The sequence below is a fragment of the Aethalodelphis obliquidens genome, unplaced genomic scaffold (genome assembly GCF_003676395.1).
Source record: "Aethalodelphis obliquidens isolate GAN/ISIS:26980383/991018 unplaced genomic scaffold, ASM367639v1 scaffold19, whole genome shotgun sequence".
Lineage (NCBI taxonomy): Eukaryota > Metazoa > Chordata > Mammalia > Artiodactyla > Delphinidae > Aethalodelphis > Aethalodelphis obliquidens.
In genome coordinates this window covers 12937749-12959787 of record NW_020837963.1, presented here as the reverse complement: position 1 = coordinate 12959787, position 22039 = coordinate 12937749, and the positions used below count along the sequence as shown (strand labels likewise).

The following is a 22039-nucleotide window of genomic DNA, read 5'->3' as shown; positions in this document are numbered from 1 at the left end:
CTGTGAGAAATGCCTCTGCTAAAGATGGAAGAGAGTGGGAGACTTCCATGGAATGAACAGACCTGTAGCAATGTGTCTTTTTTTTTCCTATACACATTTTCTCCACTAAAAGGGAATTAGCTGGTTAATCCCAGGCAACCAAACTCAAAACTGGTAAGGAAAGCTTAGGCTCAAGCTTCAACTTGCCTCAGACTGTCAGAACCTTTTTGGTATCTGAGAACAATGAATACTTCCGGTCCCCATGGGATTCATGGAATACCCCATCAGCTTCAACTGTAAGTTCTGTGTCTACCTATGTGAAGCCCTATGTTATTTTAATATATATATGTATATGTATATACACACACACACACACACACACACATATATATATAATTTTATAACCCATTCTGAGGCTTTCTAAAACAAACAAACCCTCCCTTCCCCCTACCCTTGGAAAGAAACAAATCAAAGGTAGAAAATAGGCACTGGGACATCCATATTAAAAGCCAATGTCATTAACTTAGGAGATTTATACAGCAAACTTGGGTGCACCTTCTGCCTTTAGCAAGGATTTTGTGGCCTTATCTGAAAACTAGAATCTCCTGTTGTTTTAGAGGTGACTTGGTCTTAACTAAACGTACAAAAGTATTAAGTTCTCCAGTCTTAAAGGTAAACATCCGAACGTTACAGACATAACAGCTCTATCCCTTTTCTGTCTACCGTCTTTCACTCTCTCTTCCTGGTTAGGCTAACAAGTCTGAATCACAAGGCATCAGCAGCAACAGCAACAAAAAATCAGCTCTGATCTGTTAGGATTCGGGACAGTTATCATCACAGTACCTGTGTCTGGGCTTTGGGGTCAACCTTGACCACACGTATCACCTCTTTTTCTCTACTTTTCATATACTCCATTATTCTTCAACAACACTGGAACCCAGCCTGTTCTTCTTCTATGTTTAAAAATTCCTACTATACAACCTCCTGAAAAACAGAGTTCACCACAAAGGTATACTGTCATGACATTTCGGTAACGGTAATCAAAAAGACGCTTCTATAATTCTACCAGCATTTTTAGAAGTGGGAAAGTGTTCCCCCTGCACCCAGTAATGATATTTAAAAAAAATATGTTCAACTTTAATTTATTGGCATGACTAGGTGGGCACCCAGCACAGATAAAGTAAAATGGGTGATCATCTAAAAGGTATTTATGACAACACAGTGAAGCAGTTATACTCCAATAAAGATGTAAAAAAATAAAAAAATAAAAAATAAAAGGTACTTATATTTGGCTTTGAAATACATTGTTTGATTTACAAAAATGTATGTATGTGTATCAGATTTATTCCTAATTTTGATTTAATTTTAGCTAGTAATAAAAATTAGCTTGAATTTCCAAAGCCCATAATTGCCAAGAGCCTGCAGGAAAAGAGACACTGCAGAGGTGATGCCTTGATTTCTTCAAAGTGTCACGTTGGTACCTTCATGCCTCATTCCCGCCTGTACTGTTAAGTGGTACAACCTACACACTACTTTACATTTTAGAAAAGCCTTTAAATATTGTGGACGAGTTTTTATTGTTGTTGCTGTTTTCTTTTTAAAAAGAAATATATTGGCTCTTTTTTTTAATAAAAATTTCTTGGAATGAAAGAATTGTATCCCCAGGACCAAAATCACATTGAAAACAAAAGTAAGCAAGCCTATTTCCCTAAAGAAATAAAGAATTTTCCACTCAATAGCCTTTGGATTTCTGTTGCTTCGAGAATGTGAATTTTGGTTCAGAGCTGTCCCTTCACACTGCCCCTTTCATTGCTGGTGGCTGAGGCGTGCCTGGAATTTTTCTTGGATTGAGGAAATGGATCCTCAATCCAACAGGTTAAACGGTGAAGTCCAAAGAGTTATTTTTTTCTGAAATTATTGACTTAAAATAAGGTTTAAAAATGTTTGAGGAAACTTACTGGGTCAAATTCCATTACCTTCCAGTTTGCAGGGTTTTTTTTTTTTCTTTCAGCTTTTTAACAAATTGAAATTCTGTAGGGCTTAATTTTTCAATACACAGATATATAGATACACACATGTATTTATATATGTACGTAAATCATTTTTTAGAAGCAAGCACTTCTCTCTGGTATGGCATTATCTGGTACGAGACATTTATCAAAAGTCCCTAGCGGGAAGTTCTTGCCTTTTTTTACATTATGACATCTTCCTCTGGTCACCAGGAGCGCTGAGGGTGTATGTGACTACACCTGGTTTGACCAGGGTTGAAATCTCAGGCCACAAAGGCAGCCTTTTTCAGTTTAGACATCTTCATAGGATGCCAGAGACCCAAATGCTGACATGAGCATGCCGAAGGATCACTAACCAAAGCAAGCAGGCTCGGTTCCTCAGTCCAATCTCCAGAAGAACAAGCATTTCCATTGGCCATGAGTCACAAGGATGCATTTAGAGATACCCAAGGTGAAATTCATTTTGATCCACCCATAGGAGAGTTCCCCTGCTGACATATGCTCTTTTCTTGGTCATTTGACGAGACATGGAGAATGGGCAAGAGACAAAGTGACACAGGGCAAAGTCAAGGAACATCCCCAGGTAGGATGAATTACAGAAGCCATGGAAAGTCGCCTTCTTTAGTGGCTACATGGCTGCTGCCCCTGCAAAGGGAGACCCACACAGTGGGAGGAAGGAGGTGGCATAATAGACAATGGGGTTCCCAAGGGCAGGACTCTGGGGTTCTCCCCAAACCCTGCCTCGTGTTTTCTCTCTAGGACTGAGACACCCGCACCCCCCAACACTGCTGCCTCACCCCAGTGCCGGCCGTGGCTGCACACAGGCTTGTCTAAACTAATTGGTCATTACCACCCTGAGGAAACCTGATCAACCCATTGCAGCAGGAGTTGGACTTCCCCTGTGAGAAGTCCCTTTGGTGGATTTACTTACTGAGGGGCATCTGGAACACCCTGATGGGACAGGGCAGTTCCTGGAGAACAGACCTCTGGGCTGGCCTCATCTCTGTAACTGGTGGGAATGGACCACTGATCTTTCCCAGCAGTTAGAGAAGATGAACACTCCCTGGCCACGGCCCAGAACTGGTGGATGGACCTCACTCGCCACCCTGATCATGGTTGAGACATAGAATAGAGAAGACTCAAAATACAAACAAAACTCATTCGTCCCATGATCCACTTAGCAACAGGTTAACTGTTGAAATGCTTACACTTGACTTTCAACCTTTCCCAGGAATTTTCACAGAAATCTGAATACCCTAAATCATCCACAGCAGCAAATATACTCTGGGATGGCATGAGAAATGACCAAAGTTCTGAACTGAATACTTAAGAAATGAAGCACTTGACAAAAACAAGATGTGAATTTGAACAGCAATAACTTTGGGTTATCACCAGTGTCAAGTTGAATCTATATATGTATTCATATATTATATATATCTCTTTCTTTAGAAATGCAACCTTTACAGCTGATTTTTAAAAAGCTAATAGAAAAGTAGAAACTGACAATTATTTTTACACGCTTTCCCCCACCCCCAATGAAGCCCTGTTAGGATGTAGCAATCACGTGAAGACGAGGCTTGTCAATTCCTCTATAAATTCTTTGGTTCTGTGGCTTGGGAGAGGATGTGTCACCGAGACCCCTACCCTTGACCCTCACTCCCCTTCCCTCCCCTGATGATGAGACTCTGAACATAGAAGGAACCAAGACTAAGGATTAAGCGTAACATTCAAGTGACAATATTATTCCCCACGCTCCGCCGAGCAGAGAGGAGAACTGTTCAGTATCCCAACATCTTAAACTTGGACTCCATGGAACCCTTTGAGAGATTCCATGTCGGGTAGAAAAAGCCATAAAACAAAATGATAGGGAAACAATAAAATCAAACAAATGACCCTTTCCTTTCGTGGCTCAGAAACAAAATTGATTACCTTTACACAGATCAATGGCGCTATTAGTATTTAAGCCAGGCAAGAGGAGATAATGAACTGAAACAAAGGTGTGAGAAATCCTCATCTTTGGTATTGTAGCTGTTGAGGTTTCTGTTGCTCTGTTCCGTGTTCTTTTGAAAAACTGCATAGGCACAAATTAAAGACAATCTTCAACTTTTAGATTACCGCATGAGTTGTCAAATGAAGCAGCAGCCACGGAGGCTTTTCCTTCCTTCTCTTCCTGTCTCAACCCTTTCTTTAAAATCTGCTTCCAAAAAATGTCCCAAGAGGTCTGTTTGAACACAGTGTGTCTCGCTGTTTTTCTGTTTCTGGTTTTTGTTTTTTTTTTTTCTTTTCTGGCGAGCTTCCTTCTCGTTGGTGGTGATGTTCGGTGATTTACGTTTTTATTTATTTATTCATTTTAATGGGACAGTTTTGTTTGTTGCAGAAGTAGGTGCAGAAAAAGTTTCTTTGGTTTCGATTAAGTAATTCATAAAAAAAGTCAGTCTCAAGTGTCTGTAAAGAATCATTGCAGTGTTTGGCTTGCTTTGAACACCCCCCGTGGTGCCCACCTGGGGCCATTCACTGGTAAATATGCACATGGTGACCTTTGCAATCTCCCAGGGTTCTGTGGGCGCTCTTCCATTTGCCGTGGGAAGGTGACAGCCAGGAACCAGAAAGCCACTCGCTGGGTGGCTTGGCTAACATCCTTGGTGTAGCCGGTCCACGCAGCCCGACGATGAACCAAATGCAAGAGCTGAATGCCATTCGGAGTTGCAGAGGTTTTCTGACTTCTAAGAAGTAATCACAGTATTTTTCAGGCTAGAAAATGGCAAGTAATAAATGTCTTTGGTTTGCAGTATTCTGCTTCTTTGGTGTGCTGTGTTTTCTCCAGATTTATTCAGCTGTTTTGCTAGATGATTCAACAATGGAAGAGATTCAGGACTAGATGACGGTTATGAGTAACACGTACGGTGGTTTGAATTATTTATTTTTTCCTTGCTATGAAACACTGAAAACGTCCCTACCGATGGGATGGACAAGGGAACAACCCAAATCTGAAGGAGCGAGAATGTATCATGTGGTCATAATGCACAATAGGAGGAACCAGGTGACAGATAACCAAGAAGGATACATTTATGATCTAAAAAAATCTAGATCTTTTAAAATGCTGCATTTGCTCCGTGTACTGTAACAGTTAAATTGGCCTCCTGAGTGTGCGTCTGCATTATGTACAAACAGAATTTGTAGCAAACTGCAAAATGTGCTTGAAGCCACATTCCCAATGATTCCCTCATGACTTCCTAACTGGTGTCTTGAAAATCGAGATGCGGTGAATCCAGAACCTTCCTGACTTCTCTGTTTATCTTCGTTGTGCTTGATACTTTGAGCTCAAGTGAACTGATCTGGTTTTTTTTTTGATGGATCCAAGACCACGTGAGATTTCCAGGAGGTAAGGAAAAGAAAATTGTAAACTGGATCAACTTAAAGCTTTCTAAACCATTCAATGAAAAAGATGCCTGAGTTGGAAAAACAGGTCCTCGGATTCTTTTTTTTAACTTCCATATTTAAAACTTGTGCTCAGTAATTGTCATTCTGATGTTTTTTTTTATGTTATGGCTGTGAACGTTGGTGAACTATGGTATGATGAGGCTAAGCACTTGGAAAGCAAATGAGGTCATTCTTGTTGCTAGATTCTTCTCTTATTGTAGCATCTTGGGAACCCAAACTCAGAGTCCTTACACAGGCCAAAGTCCCACTATTACTCATGGGAACTTCGACTGCAAGAGGTTGACAGGACTCAGAGTGGGACCGTTGACATTCTAAGCAATCCTGAGCTTGACTGACACCACACTGAAACTGACTTGCTGCAGAAAGGCCCCATTTGGGTTTCTGAGGTGCTCAGCACACTCGCTCAGAGGACAATGTCCGGTTCAAAGAGATTAGTTTTCAGCTTGCACTTGGACTCCATAGCCACTAAAAACCAACGAACAAAAAGAACACCTGGCCTATGATTACAGCTAGAATAGAATTTTCTTTTCAAGAGAATTGTGCTTTCAAATCACCAGTGAAGGGCCCCAGCTAAGAATCCAGCGTCTTTTTCCTTTGCATTTTCTTCTGGTATCTTTTGTCCTCATTTGGAGGTGACTTGTGCCCAACTGAGAGTCCTTCCATCACGCTTTGGTACAGGTGCCGGAGGCGGACGAGGGGCCCCCTGTGCTCAGATCGTCCTGCCACTTCTCCAGGCTGCGGCGCCGGGCATTCATGAAGAAGTTGCTGACGGTCGTAAGCTCCAGGCCCAGCTGCTGGGAAATGGTGATCTGCATCTCCTTGGATGGGCGTTTGTTCTCCTTGAAGATGGCGAAGAGCGTTCGGCGTTGGAGGTCGGTGAACACCAGGCGGGATTTCTTCTGGGAATTGTTCCTGTCTTTGTTTGGTTCTTGCTCTTTGCGTTTGCACGCTTGAAGGGGAAGAGAAGAAGGAGAGAGTCAGTGCGAGCGTGAGAACGTGATCCATTGAGAACATTGACAAAGTCAATGGGGATGGAAAGTCAAAGGGGATGTAAACCGTTAAACTTTATTGTGCAAATTGCCCAGCTGTCAATAACCAGCCTTCCCAGTTCATCTATGGGTGATGGAAAGCATCGGTTAGTGGGGGAAGGGAGAAAGGAGAAAAGAGCAGGGCTGTTTACACAGTCTGGTTTTGAACCAAATGCTTTCTCTTTCACTCCCTACCCACCACTGCCACCCCCTTAAAACTCTTTACCTGTGAAATCAGGTGCTCTGAAGGGATCAGTGACTTCCCCAGGGGGAAGCCTGGTTACTAAGTTCCTCTCTCACGGTCACCCTCTGGAATTGTTTACAGATGAGCCACAGTGACTTTCCGGAGTCAACACTTAAAAGTGCGTAATTTCTCAGAATCAAAGCTTCCACCCTCATGACTCAAAGAATTGTTAACAGAATGAAATTAGAAGTGACAGAGTGATGGTATCATCCCGACCCCAAATCCCCTTCTTCTAGACTTTTGAAAAATAAAAAAAATAAAATCAAACAGGGAGGGAAAGACTGTGAAAAAATTGGTATAACCAGTTTTAATTTGGCTGGTTGGAAGTAAAGCCAGTACAAGAAGACCAGGGCTGAGGTTGGCAAAAGAACCCAAATTTACAGTGGATTATTTTAGGGCCCTAGATGTGTCAATTAGTAGATGCAGAGTCTCTGATTCAGTAGATGGGTATCCACATCTGGGGTGCCATGTGCAGCCAGGACATTAATTTATGTGTCACTACCTCTGCCTTACCCTACAAGTTTCTAGAAGGCAGGGATCAGGTCTGTGTGATATTTCCGACTGGCTCTTTCTGGAGCCGCGGACATAAATGAATGCTTGGGATGCTGATGACAAGTGGTGTCTTGACTCTTTCAGGAATTTGCACACTTCACAGACAGATTGGGTCTCAGAAAAGTAACTTTTTTTTTTTTTTTTTTTGCGGTACGCGGGCCTCTCACTCACTGTTGTGGCCTCTCCCGTTGCGGAGCACAGGCTCCGGACGCGCAGGCTCAGCGGCCATGGCTCACGGGCCCAGCCGCTCCGCGGCATGTGGGATCCTCCCGGACCGGGGCACGAACCCGCGTCTGTTGCATCAGCAGGTGGATTCTCAAACACTGCGCCACCAGGGAAGCCCAGAAAAGTAATTTTTAAGGGCTAAATAATATTGTGCATACAAATCACAAATTTAAACATGGGAACATGTGTTAAAATCACTGGACAGAAACCACAGCTCATCCAGGGGTTTTGTGCCGCCTCAACAGAGCTAATCCAGGAAAGGCGAGGAGGGAGCAGAGGGCCGGCTTTGAGCATCCTTCCCTGGATCAAATCCTACTGGACATTCTGGCTCCAGGTTGAGAATTTCTTTGTACTCAACTGACATTCCCCTAAGGCTAGCAGTCGTCTGGAGTGCAGTCTGGAAGCCTTTTCATACTTCTCAAAGCCCTGATTTGTGAGTTTCGCTTCTGAGCTTTGGGTCAGGCCATTTTCTACTCTTTGCATTCTGCTGGGAGCATTTGGTATAGTGGGGCCGCTGGCTGCAGTTTGAGTATCAGGGGAACATCCTTCAAACGGATGGGTCTTCGGATTTAACCTAAGGACCAACACTCGTAGCAAAGATATTCTGGAAGCTGAACTTCCCCCTACCCAACTGGCCATCCTCCCTGGTGGATGCTATCCGCCATGAAGGATCACTCCTGAAATAAGTGAAGAGCCATGATAAAAAGGGCAGGAACAGGAGAACCCTCAAAAAGGAACACTGCTGGGCTACGTCAGCTTTGCGGAACCCTTTCTTCCTGACTTTTCCTTCTCTCGTTTCTAAAAGTAAACATATTACCTTTGTAAATTAAACACAACACACACATACACACCTATAAAAACAGTATGTTTCCATCCCAAACCCCATTCTCTTGGGAGGTTTGGACGTTTTCAGATAAGGGGCATTTCCCCCGAAATGGGAACTCAGAGAGAAAGGGCTGAAACGGCTTACAGTCACCCTTCTCCCACAGGAATTTCCCGGTAATGATTTCTTCTTTGATTATCCCTGGGAGGATCTTACACTGCTGTTGGATGTTTGGATAGTTACCATAACCTCATCTGTAGACTTCCTCTCTCTAGTGCAATCCTCTACAACAGTGCTTCTAAAGTTCAAGGTGCACAGGGATCATTGGGAAGCTTGCTCAAATGCAGATTCTGAGGCAGTCAACCCAGGCGGGGCCTGAGAACCTGCATTTCTAACGAGCTCCCAGGTCATGCTGCTGCTGCTAGCCCCTATGCCTCGGTTTGACTAGCGAGCATTTACCTGATTTCTAAAATCTCAGAGGAGCACCCTGATGGGATGGAATGTTCTGGAACCAGATGCCTGGATTCTCTCACCTGCGCTCCTTCACCTACAAGACTTGGGACCTCGGTAAATGACTTAACCTTTCAATGTCCGTCTTCCTTACCTGCATAATGGAAATAAGGTGCTCACCTCTGTAGAGGCTTACGTGAGGCAAAGTGTGTGAATGCTCCCTCCCCACCTCCCCTCTGGCTGCATAACCCCAGCAATCCTGAGGAAGATAAACAGCAGAATTATTCTCATTTTAAAATGAAATAAATGGAGACCTGAGGGTGTAAGCGATTGACCTGAGGTCACATTCCAAGTTGGCTGCAGACCCAGGGCAAGAATCCAGCCCTTGGGTCTGTCCATCTTTCTCTCCTATAGAAATGGCATCCCACGCCATTGGCACCTTAGAGGGACTCTATCTGCACGGCAGCCTCGGAGGTTCTACCCCCCCGAGATTCTGAATTTTACCTGGAGGGGCAGTGTTCTGGAATCTGGGGAGATATTGAATATAGTTCCCTGTGCTGTACAGTAGGTCCTTGTTCTTTATTTTATATACAGTAGTGTGCATATGTTAATCCCAAACTCCTAATTTCTTTCTCCCTCCCCATCCCCTGCTATCCCCTTTGGTAACCATAAGTTTGTTTTCTACGTCTGTGAGTCCATTTTTTGTTTGTAAATAAGTTCATCTGTATCACTTTTTAGATTCCACATACAAGTGATATCATATATTTGTCTTTCTCTGTCTGACTTACTTCACTTAATATAATAATCTCTAGGTCCATCCATGTTGCTGCAGATGGCATTATTTCATTCTTTTTATGGCTGAGTAGTATTCCGTTGTGTGTGTGTGTGTGTGTGTGTGTGTGTGTGTGTGTGTGTACCACATCTTCTTTATCCATTAATCTGTCAATGGATATTTATGTTGCTTCCACGTCTTGGCTATGGTAAATAGTGCTGCTATGAACATTGGGGTGCATATATCTTTTCAAATTAAGAGTTTTCTCTGGATATATGCCCAGGAGTGGGGTTTCAGGGTCATATGGTAGCTCTATTTTTAGTTTAGTTTTTTTAAGTTTTTGGCACGGGGGATCCTAGGTCCCTGACCAGGGATCAAACCCATACCCCCTGCATTGGAAGTGTGGAGTCTTAACCACTGGACTGCCAGGAAGTCCTATTTTTAGTTTTCTCAGGAACCTCCATACTGTTCTCCATAGTGGCTGTACCAATTTACATTCCCGGCAACAGTGTAGGAGGGTTCCCTTTTCTCCACACCCTCTCCAGCATTTATTATTTGTAGACTTTTTAATGATGGTCCTTCTGACTGGTGTGGTGGTGTATTTGCACTTTTAATAGGGAGTTTAGATTGATTCAGGTCCATGTTGGCCTGTCAGGTTATATTTGAAGATATATCTACATATGATTTAAGAAACAAATGTTAGAAGTTTAACGTTCAGCAACCTGCAGAGAGAGAACAGATCATCAGATCCTGTGTATGCCTTCCCAACAGCTCTCCAAAGACAACAGACTCTACACCAACAAACGCAAAGCTGCAGCCTGTGGTCTGCCAACGTACGGCAAGTCCAAAAGCCCAAAATAATGAGGCTGCAGGTACATAACCTGCCCCAAGTCCTCACAGCTGACAGTTGCCCCCTCACGATTCTTACAAAAGCAGTTGGTCAGGAGCTGAAGGAAAATACAAACAAGAGGGCAAACGCCTGCTTTGAAAGTCTAATAAAAAGTAGACAGATTGAATGATGTCTGGAAGCTGGCAGGAAGGTGGGAACCTCAGAATTTCTCAGACAAGGTGTGGAGCTAGCTTTGCCCAGAGGCACAGTCAGAGTGTAAATGGTTTTGGTTAGAACATTACACACTACAAATGCCCATTTCAAAACAGCTAGGGAAATGTCAAGTAGCTCCCTACGGCCCAGGAATGTGTGTTAGAAACCCAACAGACTGTTCATCAGTGGTGTGGATGGAGTGAGTTCCTGCCACTCACGATAAACTCTGCTCCAGGAGGGTGAGAGGTTAGCCCAGACTCCTGCAGGCACTGGGATCTGCTTCTCCTCCCTCTTCTAGGAAGGAAGCAGGGAGGGCGCACCATGGGGTGATGTGTGTGTTGCCTGACGGGAAGAGAGAGAAATCCCTCATTCTCCATCTTCCTTCCTCTTCTGGGGAAGTGGTCCCTGTGTGGGTCATGGAGGTTTGAGGGCTCATTTCTATTTCAAAGACAGGGAGAAATCATTTGTTGCCCACAATGAGGCTACCTACTGGGGCTACAGTGCCTTTTCCCTCCTTTTGGGGGCAGGAACGATATCAGCTCAGATGGGGAAGGCTGCCTGTCCCCCGTGGACCAGGACCTGGGACTCGCAGGTATATACAGATAGAGGTATCTGTGATCAGTAACAGAGGTGACAGCTACTGCCTAAGTAGGGTCCTGGGTAGACAAATTTTTCAAACCACTGGGTTCCCAGGGTGAAATAATAAGAAGGGAAGCCCTGGTTCAAGGCACAAGCCCTCCCCGAGACCGTGAGATGCCAATTCACCTTTTCCCAGGTGGCCACCCTCAGAGGGTCAGAGACGAAAGTGCATCTCCAAGCATGCGCCACTTCCCTGGAGCTGATCTTCCTAAACCAGGAGAGAAAGAAGAACTTCTCTCTCCCACTGGCCCTTTCTCTCTGCCCCGCACACGGTCAGGCCGCTCCTGGGCATTCTCAGGAGCCCAGGGGAACTGGCCACAGCGCTGTCCAGTGCCCGCACAGGGGCAGCACGACGGCGCGCCCCGTCAGGCACGTGGCAAGGCTGTAAAGCCAGAAGTCATTCCCATCAGGAGGCGGCTCACAGGCAGGTGAGGCAGGGTGAGAGGCAGTACCAGAGACTCAAGAAATAATATTAAGGAGGCCACGCAAAGCAGTGCCTCACCCCGGGGAGGGCCCTGGCGCCGACCCCAGAGGGCAGTGACTGTGTCGTTTCTCTGATGGAAAAGCCTCATTTTCACCCACCCCTAATTTTCCTTCTTGGGACAAAGGTCTTTGGTATTTGCCTGCTAGGGGTGGAGAGCTGTGGGAAGCTAGGGCCTGAGCCTCGGGGAGGAAAGGGAGGCAGGCTAAGAGGGAGAAGCAAAGCTGGGGAGGGCCGCCACCTCTGCGCCGCCCGCCTGGTTTTCGCCGTGGTCTCCTCTGGGAGGGCCCGTGCCTAGACGCGGGCGGGCGGAGCGACCTCGGCTGTAAGTGTCTGCAGGGTAAGGGGGGGTGGTAAGGGGCTAGTTCTACGAGGCAGATCCAGGTCATCGGAACCGCGCTTCGCTTTAACGCCTGGTCCCACAGTTACAGGGGCTTCAGCTCTTCAAGGCCCCTGCGCGTCTCTCTCCGCCCATAACTCCATCCTCACGCCAGAGTCACAGAACGTCGGCGCTCCTGTCGGGTCTGGGGCTGTCGGTTTCATGTGGGGAGCTAGAGGTCAGCGAGGTGAGCCTGAGAGGCAGGCAAGGTCTGGACCCCCATGAGCACGTTCTCTCTTTATTTTTATTTTATTTTTAAATTTTTGGCCGTACCCCGTGGCATGCGGGATCTTAGTTCCCCGACCAGGGATCGAACCCATGCCCCCTGCATTGGCGCGTCTTAACCACTGGACCGCCGGGGAAGTCCCAGCACTTTCCACAGGCTCTTTGACGGGAACGTGGGGCAGAGGTGTGGATTCCCATTCTGCACGTGGTGAAGGTTCAGTGACTTGTTTAGGGTGACACAACTAGCGTCAGGGCTGAGACGTTGGCCTGGAAACCCCTTCCCAGCACCCCCCCCCACCCCGGGTCCTGAGGGGCCGGGGAAGTAAGAGGCACCCAACACCAGCCCGAATCCTCGGTCTTCCCTGCTCTGGAGCTGAAACTACCCACGCTACTGGGATTTTGCCCCAAGAATTCAGGTCCCTGTTGAACAACTTCTGCTGTATTGGGCTGAAACGCTCCCATTTGTTTTTGGAGAATCCGGCCCCATCTCATGATTTGCTACAGAGTTACGAGTACCGGAAGGGCCCCTCGGGCTCCTTCAACAAGCTGACAGGAAAGGAAAATGTCTCATGGAAATGAATTACAGACTTGAAACAAAAGCCTTTGTAGTTTTATTTTTCTTGAGGCAACTGATGGGGGGAGAAGACTAAAATGGACGAGGGCAGGGCAGTTTCCATCCAACCTAAGTTCAAATTCAGCTCGGCCATTCACTAGCCGTGTGACCTGGGTATGATCACCGGGCCTCCCTCTCCCTTGGGGTGACTGGGCCAGAAATGACTGACGGGTCCATTCCATCCTTCGGATGGATTTGCCCTCCACGGTCCTCTCCCTCTGCCTGGTACTGTACAAATGCTGTCTTCGTCAGTGACATCTCCTGGAGGGGTCAGAAGAATGAAGGACATCGTTGGCTGTTAATCTGCGAGCTGTTAGACACAATCCACTCTGCCTCTCAAGTCCCATGTTGGGCAGGGGCCTCTTTGGGGGATACTTGCCCCACCTGCCTTAGTGAGAAATGGAATCGGGGCTTTTCTTTCCTTCTGGACTTGAAGCTTCTGTGTCTTTAACCTCCAGGACCGCCTCGCAGGGGTCATGAATGACCTGCTGGTGAAGGTGGTCTGAGTAGGTGCCGAGCGTGAGTCAGCAGCGGGGCAGTCGTGGTACAAGGTGGTGTCGAGGTCTGGAATCGTCGGCCCCCTTTGGCTTGTCCTCTCATCTCTGATCTTGCCGATTTGTTTGCTCTCCGCTGGTTGTCTCCTTCTCATGAGCTTTCTGGCCTGTCCCAGTCCTCCAGGAATCCAGCAGCCCTTCCCTCTTCTGCCCCCGTGCTCCCCTTCCTGCCCCCTCCTGCCCCCCAGCTCCATGCTTCTCCTCCCTCACAGCCCAGCATCACCTCCCGTGTCGACCGGTTAGCCCTGGTGTCCTGTGGAAATGGACCTTTCCTTCCAACCCTCCTCCCTGGAAACCACAAACACACAGGCCGAAGAGAGGTCCTTGCAGAGGCCCTGGGGAGGTGAGGGGCCGAGCCCCCGCACAGGAGGGGAACTCTGGCTCCACGTACATGATACCATGTCCAGAGATGCTCGAGGATGGGCAACGGAAAGCCACCCTCCAAGAGGTATCTGGAGGAAGCGCCAAAGTCTCAGGTGTAGGCCTAGAAGAATCTTTCTCAGTGTGGTTTCTGTCCCCAGGCTGGCTGCCCCGCCCCCAGGCTGGCTGCCCCACCCCCAGGCTCCCCTCCTGTGCTGGCTGATGCTGAAAGCCTCCTGCTTCAGCCTAATCCAGTCAGTGGAAGGCTTAGCCCCTGCCAGACTGACTGCACCCCTTCCCCTTTGGAAGAGGGCCGTTTAAATCCCCCTCCGCAGTCATTCTGTGCAACGTCCTCAGTACAAATGAGACACGGCTCTGAGCGCAGGCTTGGAGATAGGGGAGCTGAGGCTTCCAGGAAGCAGGTGCCCCCAAGGAAGCAAGGCAGCCCCACAGTGGGAAGGGAGGCTGACTAATTGCAAAACTGGCCCCAATCCTTCTCGTCCCACCATCCCCATCTCCTGCAATGTCACTCTGCAGCTCCCCTCCAGCACGGGATGGAGTTCGTCTGTCTTTCCCGGATCTGGGCTGGTCTGGTGATTTGCTTTGGCCAACTGAATGTGGCAGGAGGAACAGCCCAGGCCTCGAGAAGCCGAGTGCTTTGTTCATGCTCTTGGAGCTCTGGCTGCCACATGACAAGCCCAGGCCAGCCTGGGTCAGCCCACCCCAGCTGCCCCAGCAGCTGACTGCAGTGAGCCCAGCTGAGACCCTCAAGCGTGGCCTGGACCAGCAGAACTGCCCAGCTGACCCGTAGACTCCTGGGCAAAAATAAACGTTCATGGCTTTATGCCACCGGTTTTGTGGTTCTGTGTTACGTGGCATTCCTGTGGTGATATACAGCTGACAAAGAAGCAAGGAACAGCTGTTGCCTTCCTGCCCAGGCAGGGAGTCACATGTAGGGTAAGAAGTCTCAGCTTGAAGTCATGACCTGGTTTCAAATTCCACGTTGGCCACTTATCAGCTGCATGACCTTGAGCCTCAGTTTCCTCATCTGTAAAGTGGGGATACTAATTGCAAACCCCTCTGGACATCAAGGGGCTAGCTGTCATGTTGGTGTGCACAGGAGGTGCTCAGTAAATGTAAATATCCTTCCTTCCATCACAGAGAAAGAAGAAAGAGGAAGGGGGGTGAGAAAGTGAGGTTAAGAATTCATAGTCTGAAATGATTTGCCAAGACTTACTCAACGGTAGATGAAGTGTCCAGAGGGCTTATAGCAAACAAAAGGTTAAAGATTTTTGTTTTCTTTGTGAAGCAGTCTCAGAGCCAATTCCCAGCCTCGTAGAAAAGGTAAGACTGTGATGTGTTTTTACATACGTGTCAGAGATCCTAATAGGTTTTGGACCCCTGGTGTTTCCTAACATCACTAATTTATGTCCAAATACATTCTACATATGATGGGTATTGTTAGCCCCTAATAAATAATGCAGACGTGCTCTACTCTCCTTGCATTCAGTGAATACTTTCCCTGAATTGTTCAATGTGATCCTGCCAGGGCACCGGGTGGGGTGGGGAAGGAAGTCATCGGGGTGTGCCTTTTTCAGCGTGGTCACTTAACCTCCGAGTATATGGGTTTGAAAATGATGCCGAAGGAGAATCGTTTCCAGCTTTCAGCTGGAAAGCCTGAAGCTGCTGGGCTGTGCAGAGCGGGAGAGTGACCTTCTCCAGCAACAAGGGCACACCCACAGGGGCTGGAGTCGGGTTGGAAAGATCAACTGAGGCAACCAACTGGGTTATGCTGGAAAAATCAATTACAAAAGTAAGGTCGTATTTGTACCTCCAGCCTTGTTCGGAGAATTCTGTGGGGTTTTGAGGTAAGAAGAGGGAAATCAACTCCTTTTACTTCCCTTTGTTACTGTCAGGATGGGATGGAGTGATGGCGTCCAGGAAGGCTCCCTTCCTCGGGAACTAATTTGCATATTCAAGAGCTTTTAAAATAATAACAGCATCCCTTGCATTCAAATAGGGAAGCAAGAATAGAAGAGTTACATACTCTGATAGTACATATTTAATGTTCAGGAAGCCATCAGTGCTGAACAATGCCATCAATGCAGCCTCCTCGGGCCAGCAAAGGGAGAGGTGCTGGCACACTGCTACAGGGACCTGGAGAGGAGGGGTGTGACACACAGGGCTTGGGGCTCAGGCTCTGAGCATTGGCCACTAAGGCCAGAAGGTGGCGCACCAATCACTCACCGGGGAGGCGGGAGGGCTTGATGAAGGGGGAGGGGCTGCAAAGGACAAGATCTTTTCATCATCATTTGATTATCTTGTGCTCTTTAAAACTTGGAAACTATAAGTAGTTTGCAGTTAGATGCTTTACAGTTTTCCCTGCTTCTCTTTGATTCCTGACCTTATTACTGAGCGCCACCTTGGTCCAGATGGTCACAGAGCCGGTAGGGTGAACTTGGCCCCTGAGAGCTAAACTCCAACTTCCCTCTTGTTTCTCCACACATCCCTGGCCTGAGTCAAACGGGAAACTTAATGGCTTTGTCTCCAGGTTGGAGCTGGCTTTTCTCACAGACCAGATGCCCATCCGCTCAGGCAGCAGAGCCAGTGACATCCAGACCACCGTCCATTTGGGTGGCCAAGAGCAGAGACAGGGAAGTTGCCTGCGCAAATGGATTTGGAGTCATTCCCGGTCCCTGGGGTTTTAGCCCTCCTTTCACTCCCTTCTAACTGGCCTTCCGTGGCGAGAAAAACCTCTAAACCATTTAGCAAATTATCCTGGACAGACAAGGCAACAGGATCCGGGCTGAACAACCCATGTGCCAGTGAGGTAGCTGCTGCCCGGCCTATTAGAGCAAATATCACGGGCGGGAGATGCCAGAGCAGGAGGGAAAGAGGAGAGAGGAGGGAGAAAAAACAAGAGAGCAGGGGACCACGCATGCGTGAGCACACACCCCTCATTCTGGAGGCTCTGGAAGGGGTCGCATCCAAAGTGCAGAAAAGTCAGGAACCCCAGGAAGCCTGGCATTGCCCGGAACGCTTGAGCCCCACCTTAAGCTTCACTTCTGACCTGGGGCACGTCTCTGCCCATCTGGGTATCCCTGTGGTGCCCTCTTCCTCCCATTTGGAAATCACGGGTGATAAGTGCTAACTCTCTGCACTCCCTCAAAACCCTGCCGCCCATGACTTCACTTGGGTTGGGTTATAAACACGTTGGTTGTGACAAACCAGCACCTCCCAGGTCTATTTATTGTTGCATGAGAGGCAGCCATCCCGTCACCATTCGCAGTTCCCTTGCCTCAAAGACATCCTCTGAAGAAAACAAGTTTAATTTCCTATCCCTATTTTCCCTTCAATACAAAGTCACTGAAGGGGACTCAGCAAATGGGGTCCTTTGATGCCTGAAACTTGCTTATATAGAGGCCCAGTGTGGCCCCAGAGGGCGGATCTCCAGAAGAGGGTCGCCAGTCCTCTGCACCCGACTTGCCTACTCCTCCTACTGTCCCTCCCAGCAGGTTCTGCCTGTAGCTGGGGCTCACTCACCCAGCGTGGATGTGCATTCTCCTCCTCGGCTTCCCTTTCAGCAGAAACTCTGGGAGTAAAAGGGGAGCCCCAAGGAACAGGTTTCTAACAGCAGATGTTCCAGGACAGCTGGTAAAACCACCGAGTCCTAGAAGGGCAGGACGTTAGAGACCATTTGGTCCTATCCTTTATTTTAGATATAAGGAGTCTGGGGCTCTTAGGGGCGTCATGATTTGCCCAACGCTGACCACAGGGAGTCAGTGACTGAGCCCTGAGAACCCAGATTCCCTTATTACTAGTTCAGTGGTGTTTTTATTTCCCCCTTGGCTATTAGAATAAATCTTTAGGGAGCACTCAGCCTTTGAAATCACGATTCCTGGTCATCTATTCTGCCTACGAAGAAGCCTGGCAAAGACAGACCTTTAGATCTGCTGCATATCTCTACTCGGCAAGCTATCCAGGAGGTTGTGAGTTGCTCAAACAAATATTTAATTCTGGATAGAACATCTCACTAAAAGTGGTTAGGAGAACCCAGTACAGCCTCTCCTAACTTCCCACTAAAATGATCTCGAAGACCTGGAATAAAAGGTAAAACTCACCAAACTGAACACTAGGACTGCCGTCAACCTGCAAGGGGGCATTTCTGAGGAATTCTCACCTAAACACAAGGCCAATGGAATTGGATTGAAAAAATAACACCTGAGTCCTCCAGCTGTTCAGAAATTCAAATTCAGCAGCCATCACTCAACTTGACAGGTGATGCCTGTTGAAATAGCCAGAGTGCTGTCCACTCCCTTCTACCTACTGATTGAGAACTGTAACTCTCAATAAACAATTGGGCAAAAAAATTGACGGTGGGGTGGGTAGAAGAGGGACTCCAGTGGTAGATCGAACCCTGGGAGGTATAGTTTCCACAGAGTGCTCCAGGTGAGCGTAAGGACAAGAGGAAGGTTTGGCACTTGGTATCTTGGGGACTCATGCACATACACCATTTGACCAGCTTGTCAGCAGCTGAGGAATGGACGCAGGAGATCCACGTCAGTCCAGCAGGGCCAAATTACAAGAAAACTGGTTAGACTGTAGGAGCTGGGTTGGGTATATCAATTGACAATTTAGTGTAGGTCTACAAGGGTGAGTGCACCAACATCCAGAAAGGAGGCTGTGAGGACAACACACACCCTTCCTATTAATTATATCAGGCCTGACTGGGTTTTTCTCATTTGAGTATGAATACATAGGACAAAAGGAAAGAGGTGGAAAATACTGGAAAACAGAAAAACAGACACCATCTGCAATCAGAGAAAATTCATCTGAAAATATCTTATAGACACTTAAAGAACATTTTAGAGAGTCATTTGGTATCTCAAGCTAATGCAAAAAGAGATGGCTTCTATGAAACAGGAACAGAAAATGATTAAGAAGAAAACAAGAGAGAACTCTATAAATAATAGTAGGTAATAAAGAAAACACAAGATAAGAGATGGGAAAGACAAAAAAAATTCTTGCAGGAAAATGAGAAATACATAGCATTGGAGGAGATTAAGAGCAAAATGGATACCACAGTTGTAATGTTAGAATTTATGCAGTTCAGGTGGTCTTCGCTGCAGGGAAGCACTCTTAGTTATATAATGACTCAAAAAGTATATCTGTGTACTCTTTATGAAAAGAAAACTGAAGACATACTCCAGCTTCCTTGGAACATAGCAAAATTAAAAGCTCAAGAATGTGATACTGTCCTAAAAAAGGACTGGCCAACAGCTCTGTGTGGCTATGAATACTCCTGAACATATCCCAAACATCCAAAGGGGTATCATTACATTAACAATCAGCACGTTTTTGGAAAGGCTACACCAATGAATCTTCAGGAAGGTAGAAGGTTTGGTGCCTCCTTTTGCAACAGGATTTCAATGGTATTTAAAAAGAAATAATTCCATTATTAATGATTTTCATCATTATGTAAACAGCATAGTTTGAAAAAAGGAAATTCTACTGTAAAATTATCTCCCCCTTGCAGAATCTAATACCGGATTCATAAGTGCAGTTAAAGATGATTAAATATATGTCAAATTATGAAAAACAAAACAACTAAAAAAAAAAACCTAGAAGGAACATTTCAATGTGTTAAGTTTCAGGTGAGGCCTGAAAGCACCAGTATCATTCAGTATTATGCTGTAAAAGTAGCCAATGCAATAAAATAAGAAAAAACAATAAGAAGTGGGAATTTTAAAAGGAATGAAACTAATTGATAAAATGACAAAATTTGACATAAACTGAGTGCTCATGATTTGATGGGCATTTTTGAAGTTGTACTAACTCATTCAATTTTTAAAATCAACCTATGAGGTGGTTTACAATTAATTACCCTGAGTCACAGACGATTAAGCAAATTACTTAAGATTACATAGAAAGTAACAGAGTTGGGTTTCAAACTCAGGTAGTCAGATTCTAAACTCCTTGTACCTAACAGCTACCCTATCTTGCCTCTCTAGGCAGAAACAGAACACTCATAAAAATAAGTTAAGATGATTTTTTAACCTAGAAAACCCAAAAGCTTCAATACTCAAATTATTAGAACTAATAAGAAAGCTCAATAAGGTGGTCAGTTTTAAGATGAACATACGAACATCAATATTGATTAACATCCACAGAAAATCCAAGATTATACACAGATAAACTATTAGAATGAATATGAGAATTTAGCAAGGTTCCTAGACTCCAGATCCATAGACAAAAATCAACTGTATTTCTATATAACACAACAAACAGAAAACGAAGACGATACCATTTATAATAGGATTAAAATATCAAGTACATAGAAATAAATCTAACAATAGGTATGTAAAACTTTGACAAAGAGAACTATAAACTTTGTTAGAGAAATTAAAAAGTACTAAATAAATGGATTGGAAGACTCAATATTGTAAAAAGTTTAATTCTCTCCATGTTGATCTATAGATCCAACCAAATCTTTAATAAAAATCTCAGCAGATTTCTCTCCTTCCCTTTCTTTCTTTGTTCTTTCCTTTCAGTTTTTGGGATTTGACAAGCTGATTCTAAAATCTATGTGAGGACTTCCCTGGTGGCACAGTGGTTAAGAATCTGCCTGCCAATGCAGAGGACACAGGTTCGAGCCCTGGTCCGGGAAGACTCCACATGCCACAGAGCAACTAAGCCCGTGCGCCACAACTACTGAGCCTGTGCTCTAGAGCCTGCAAGCCACAACTACTGAGCCCATGTGCCACAACTACTGAAGCCTGTGGGTTAAGAGCCCGTGCTCCACAACAAGAGAAGCCACCGCAGTGAGAAGCCCACGCACCGCAATGAAGAGTAGCCCCCGCTCGCCACAACTAGAGAAAGCCCTCGCACAGCAACAGAGACCCAAAGCAGCCAAAAGTAAATTAAAAAAAAAAAATACAATCAATGTGAGGATGCGAAAAATCAAAGAACGTTCAAGCTCTTCTTTTTGGGGTTTTGTTTGTTTGTTTTGGCCACACCGCATGGCTTGTGGGATCCTAGTTCCCCAACCAGGGATGGAACCTGGGTTTCCTGCAGTGGAAGTGCAGAGTCCTGACCCCTGGACCGCCAGGGAATTCCCTAGTCAAGCTTTTTTTTTTTTTTTTTTTTTTTGCGGTACGTGGGCCTCTCACTGCTGTGGCCTCTCCCGTCGTGGAGCACAGGCTCCGGACGCACAGGCTCAGCGGCCATGGCTCACGGGCCCAGCCGCTCCGCAGCATGTGGGATCTTCCCGGATCGGGGCACAAACCCGCGTCGCCTGCATCGGCAGGCGGACTCTCAACCACTGCGCCACCAGGGAAGCCCTAGTCAAGCTATTCTTGATGAAGAAGAGCAGATGGAAGGACTTGCTGTCTTAACTATCAAGACCTCTAATCAGACTCTAATTGTGTAGTATTGGGACAAGGATATACATACAAGTAGACCAGTGTAACAGAAGAGAAAGCCTACAAACAGATCCACACACCTATGGATATGGGATTTAATGAGAAGATTCGCACGTCAGAACACGAGGAAAGGTATTCTTTCTAATAACGGAGCTAGGGGAATTAGATAGACATTGGGGCAGGGCTTAATTCTTGGCCCCCTACTTCATGTCATACATAAAAAATAAGTTCTGTATGGATAACAGACCTTAGTGTAAATGGCAAAACAAAAGCTTTTAGAAAATAATATACGGTAATATCTTCATAATCTCAAAAAAGGTTTTTTAAACAAGACTAAAAAAAGTACTAACTCAGGGGCTTCCCTGGTGGCGCAGTGGTTGAGAGTCCGCCTGCCGATGCAGGGGACGCGGGTTCGTGTCCCGGTCCGGGAGGATCCCACGTGCCGCGGGGCGGCTGGGCCCGTTGAGCCATGACCGCTGAGCCTGCACGTCCGGAGCCTGTGCTCCACAGCGTGAGAGGCCACAGCAGTGACAGGCCCGCGTACCGCAAAAAAAAAAAAAAAAAAAAGAAAAAAACTAACTCAAAGGAAAAAGACTGAAATATTAGAGCACATTACAATTAAGAATTTCTGTATATCAAAGGACACAAATAAGAGAGTGGAACGAGGGACAGAGAGAGAGAGGACAGCCATGGATATCTGCAGCACACATATGTTTGATAAAGGGCCTGAACTCAGAATATATAAAATCTTTTGGAAATCAACAAGAAGTCAAGACATCCCAATAGGAAAACAGGCAAAGAC

The 22039-nt window shown here is 46.2% G+C and overlaps 1 protein-coding gene across 1 annotated transcript in view; it reads right to left on the bottom strand.

Annotated features, from left to right (window-relative positions):
• Nucleotides 1-5334: 5334 nt before the first annotated feature.
• Nucleotides 5335-22039, bottom strand: part of ONECUT2 (one cut homeobox 2) — a 40466-nt gene continuing 23761 nt past the window's right edge. The window contains exon 2 of the mRNA XM_027118598.1: nt 5335-6378. Coding sequence (XP_026974399.1) covers nt 6092-6378 — 287 coding nt within the window. The 3' untranslated portion in view covers nt 5335-6091. The remainder of the gene's footprint in view (nt 6379-22039) is intronic.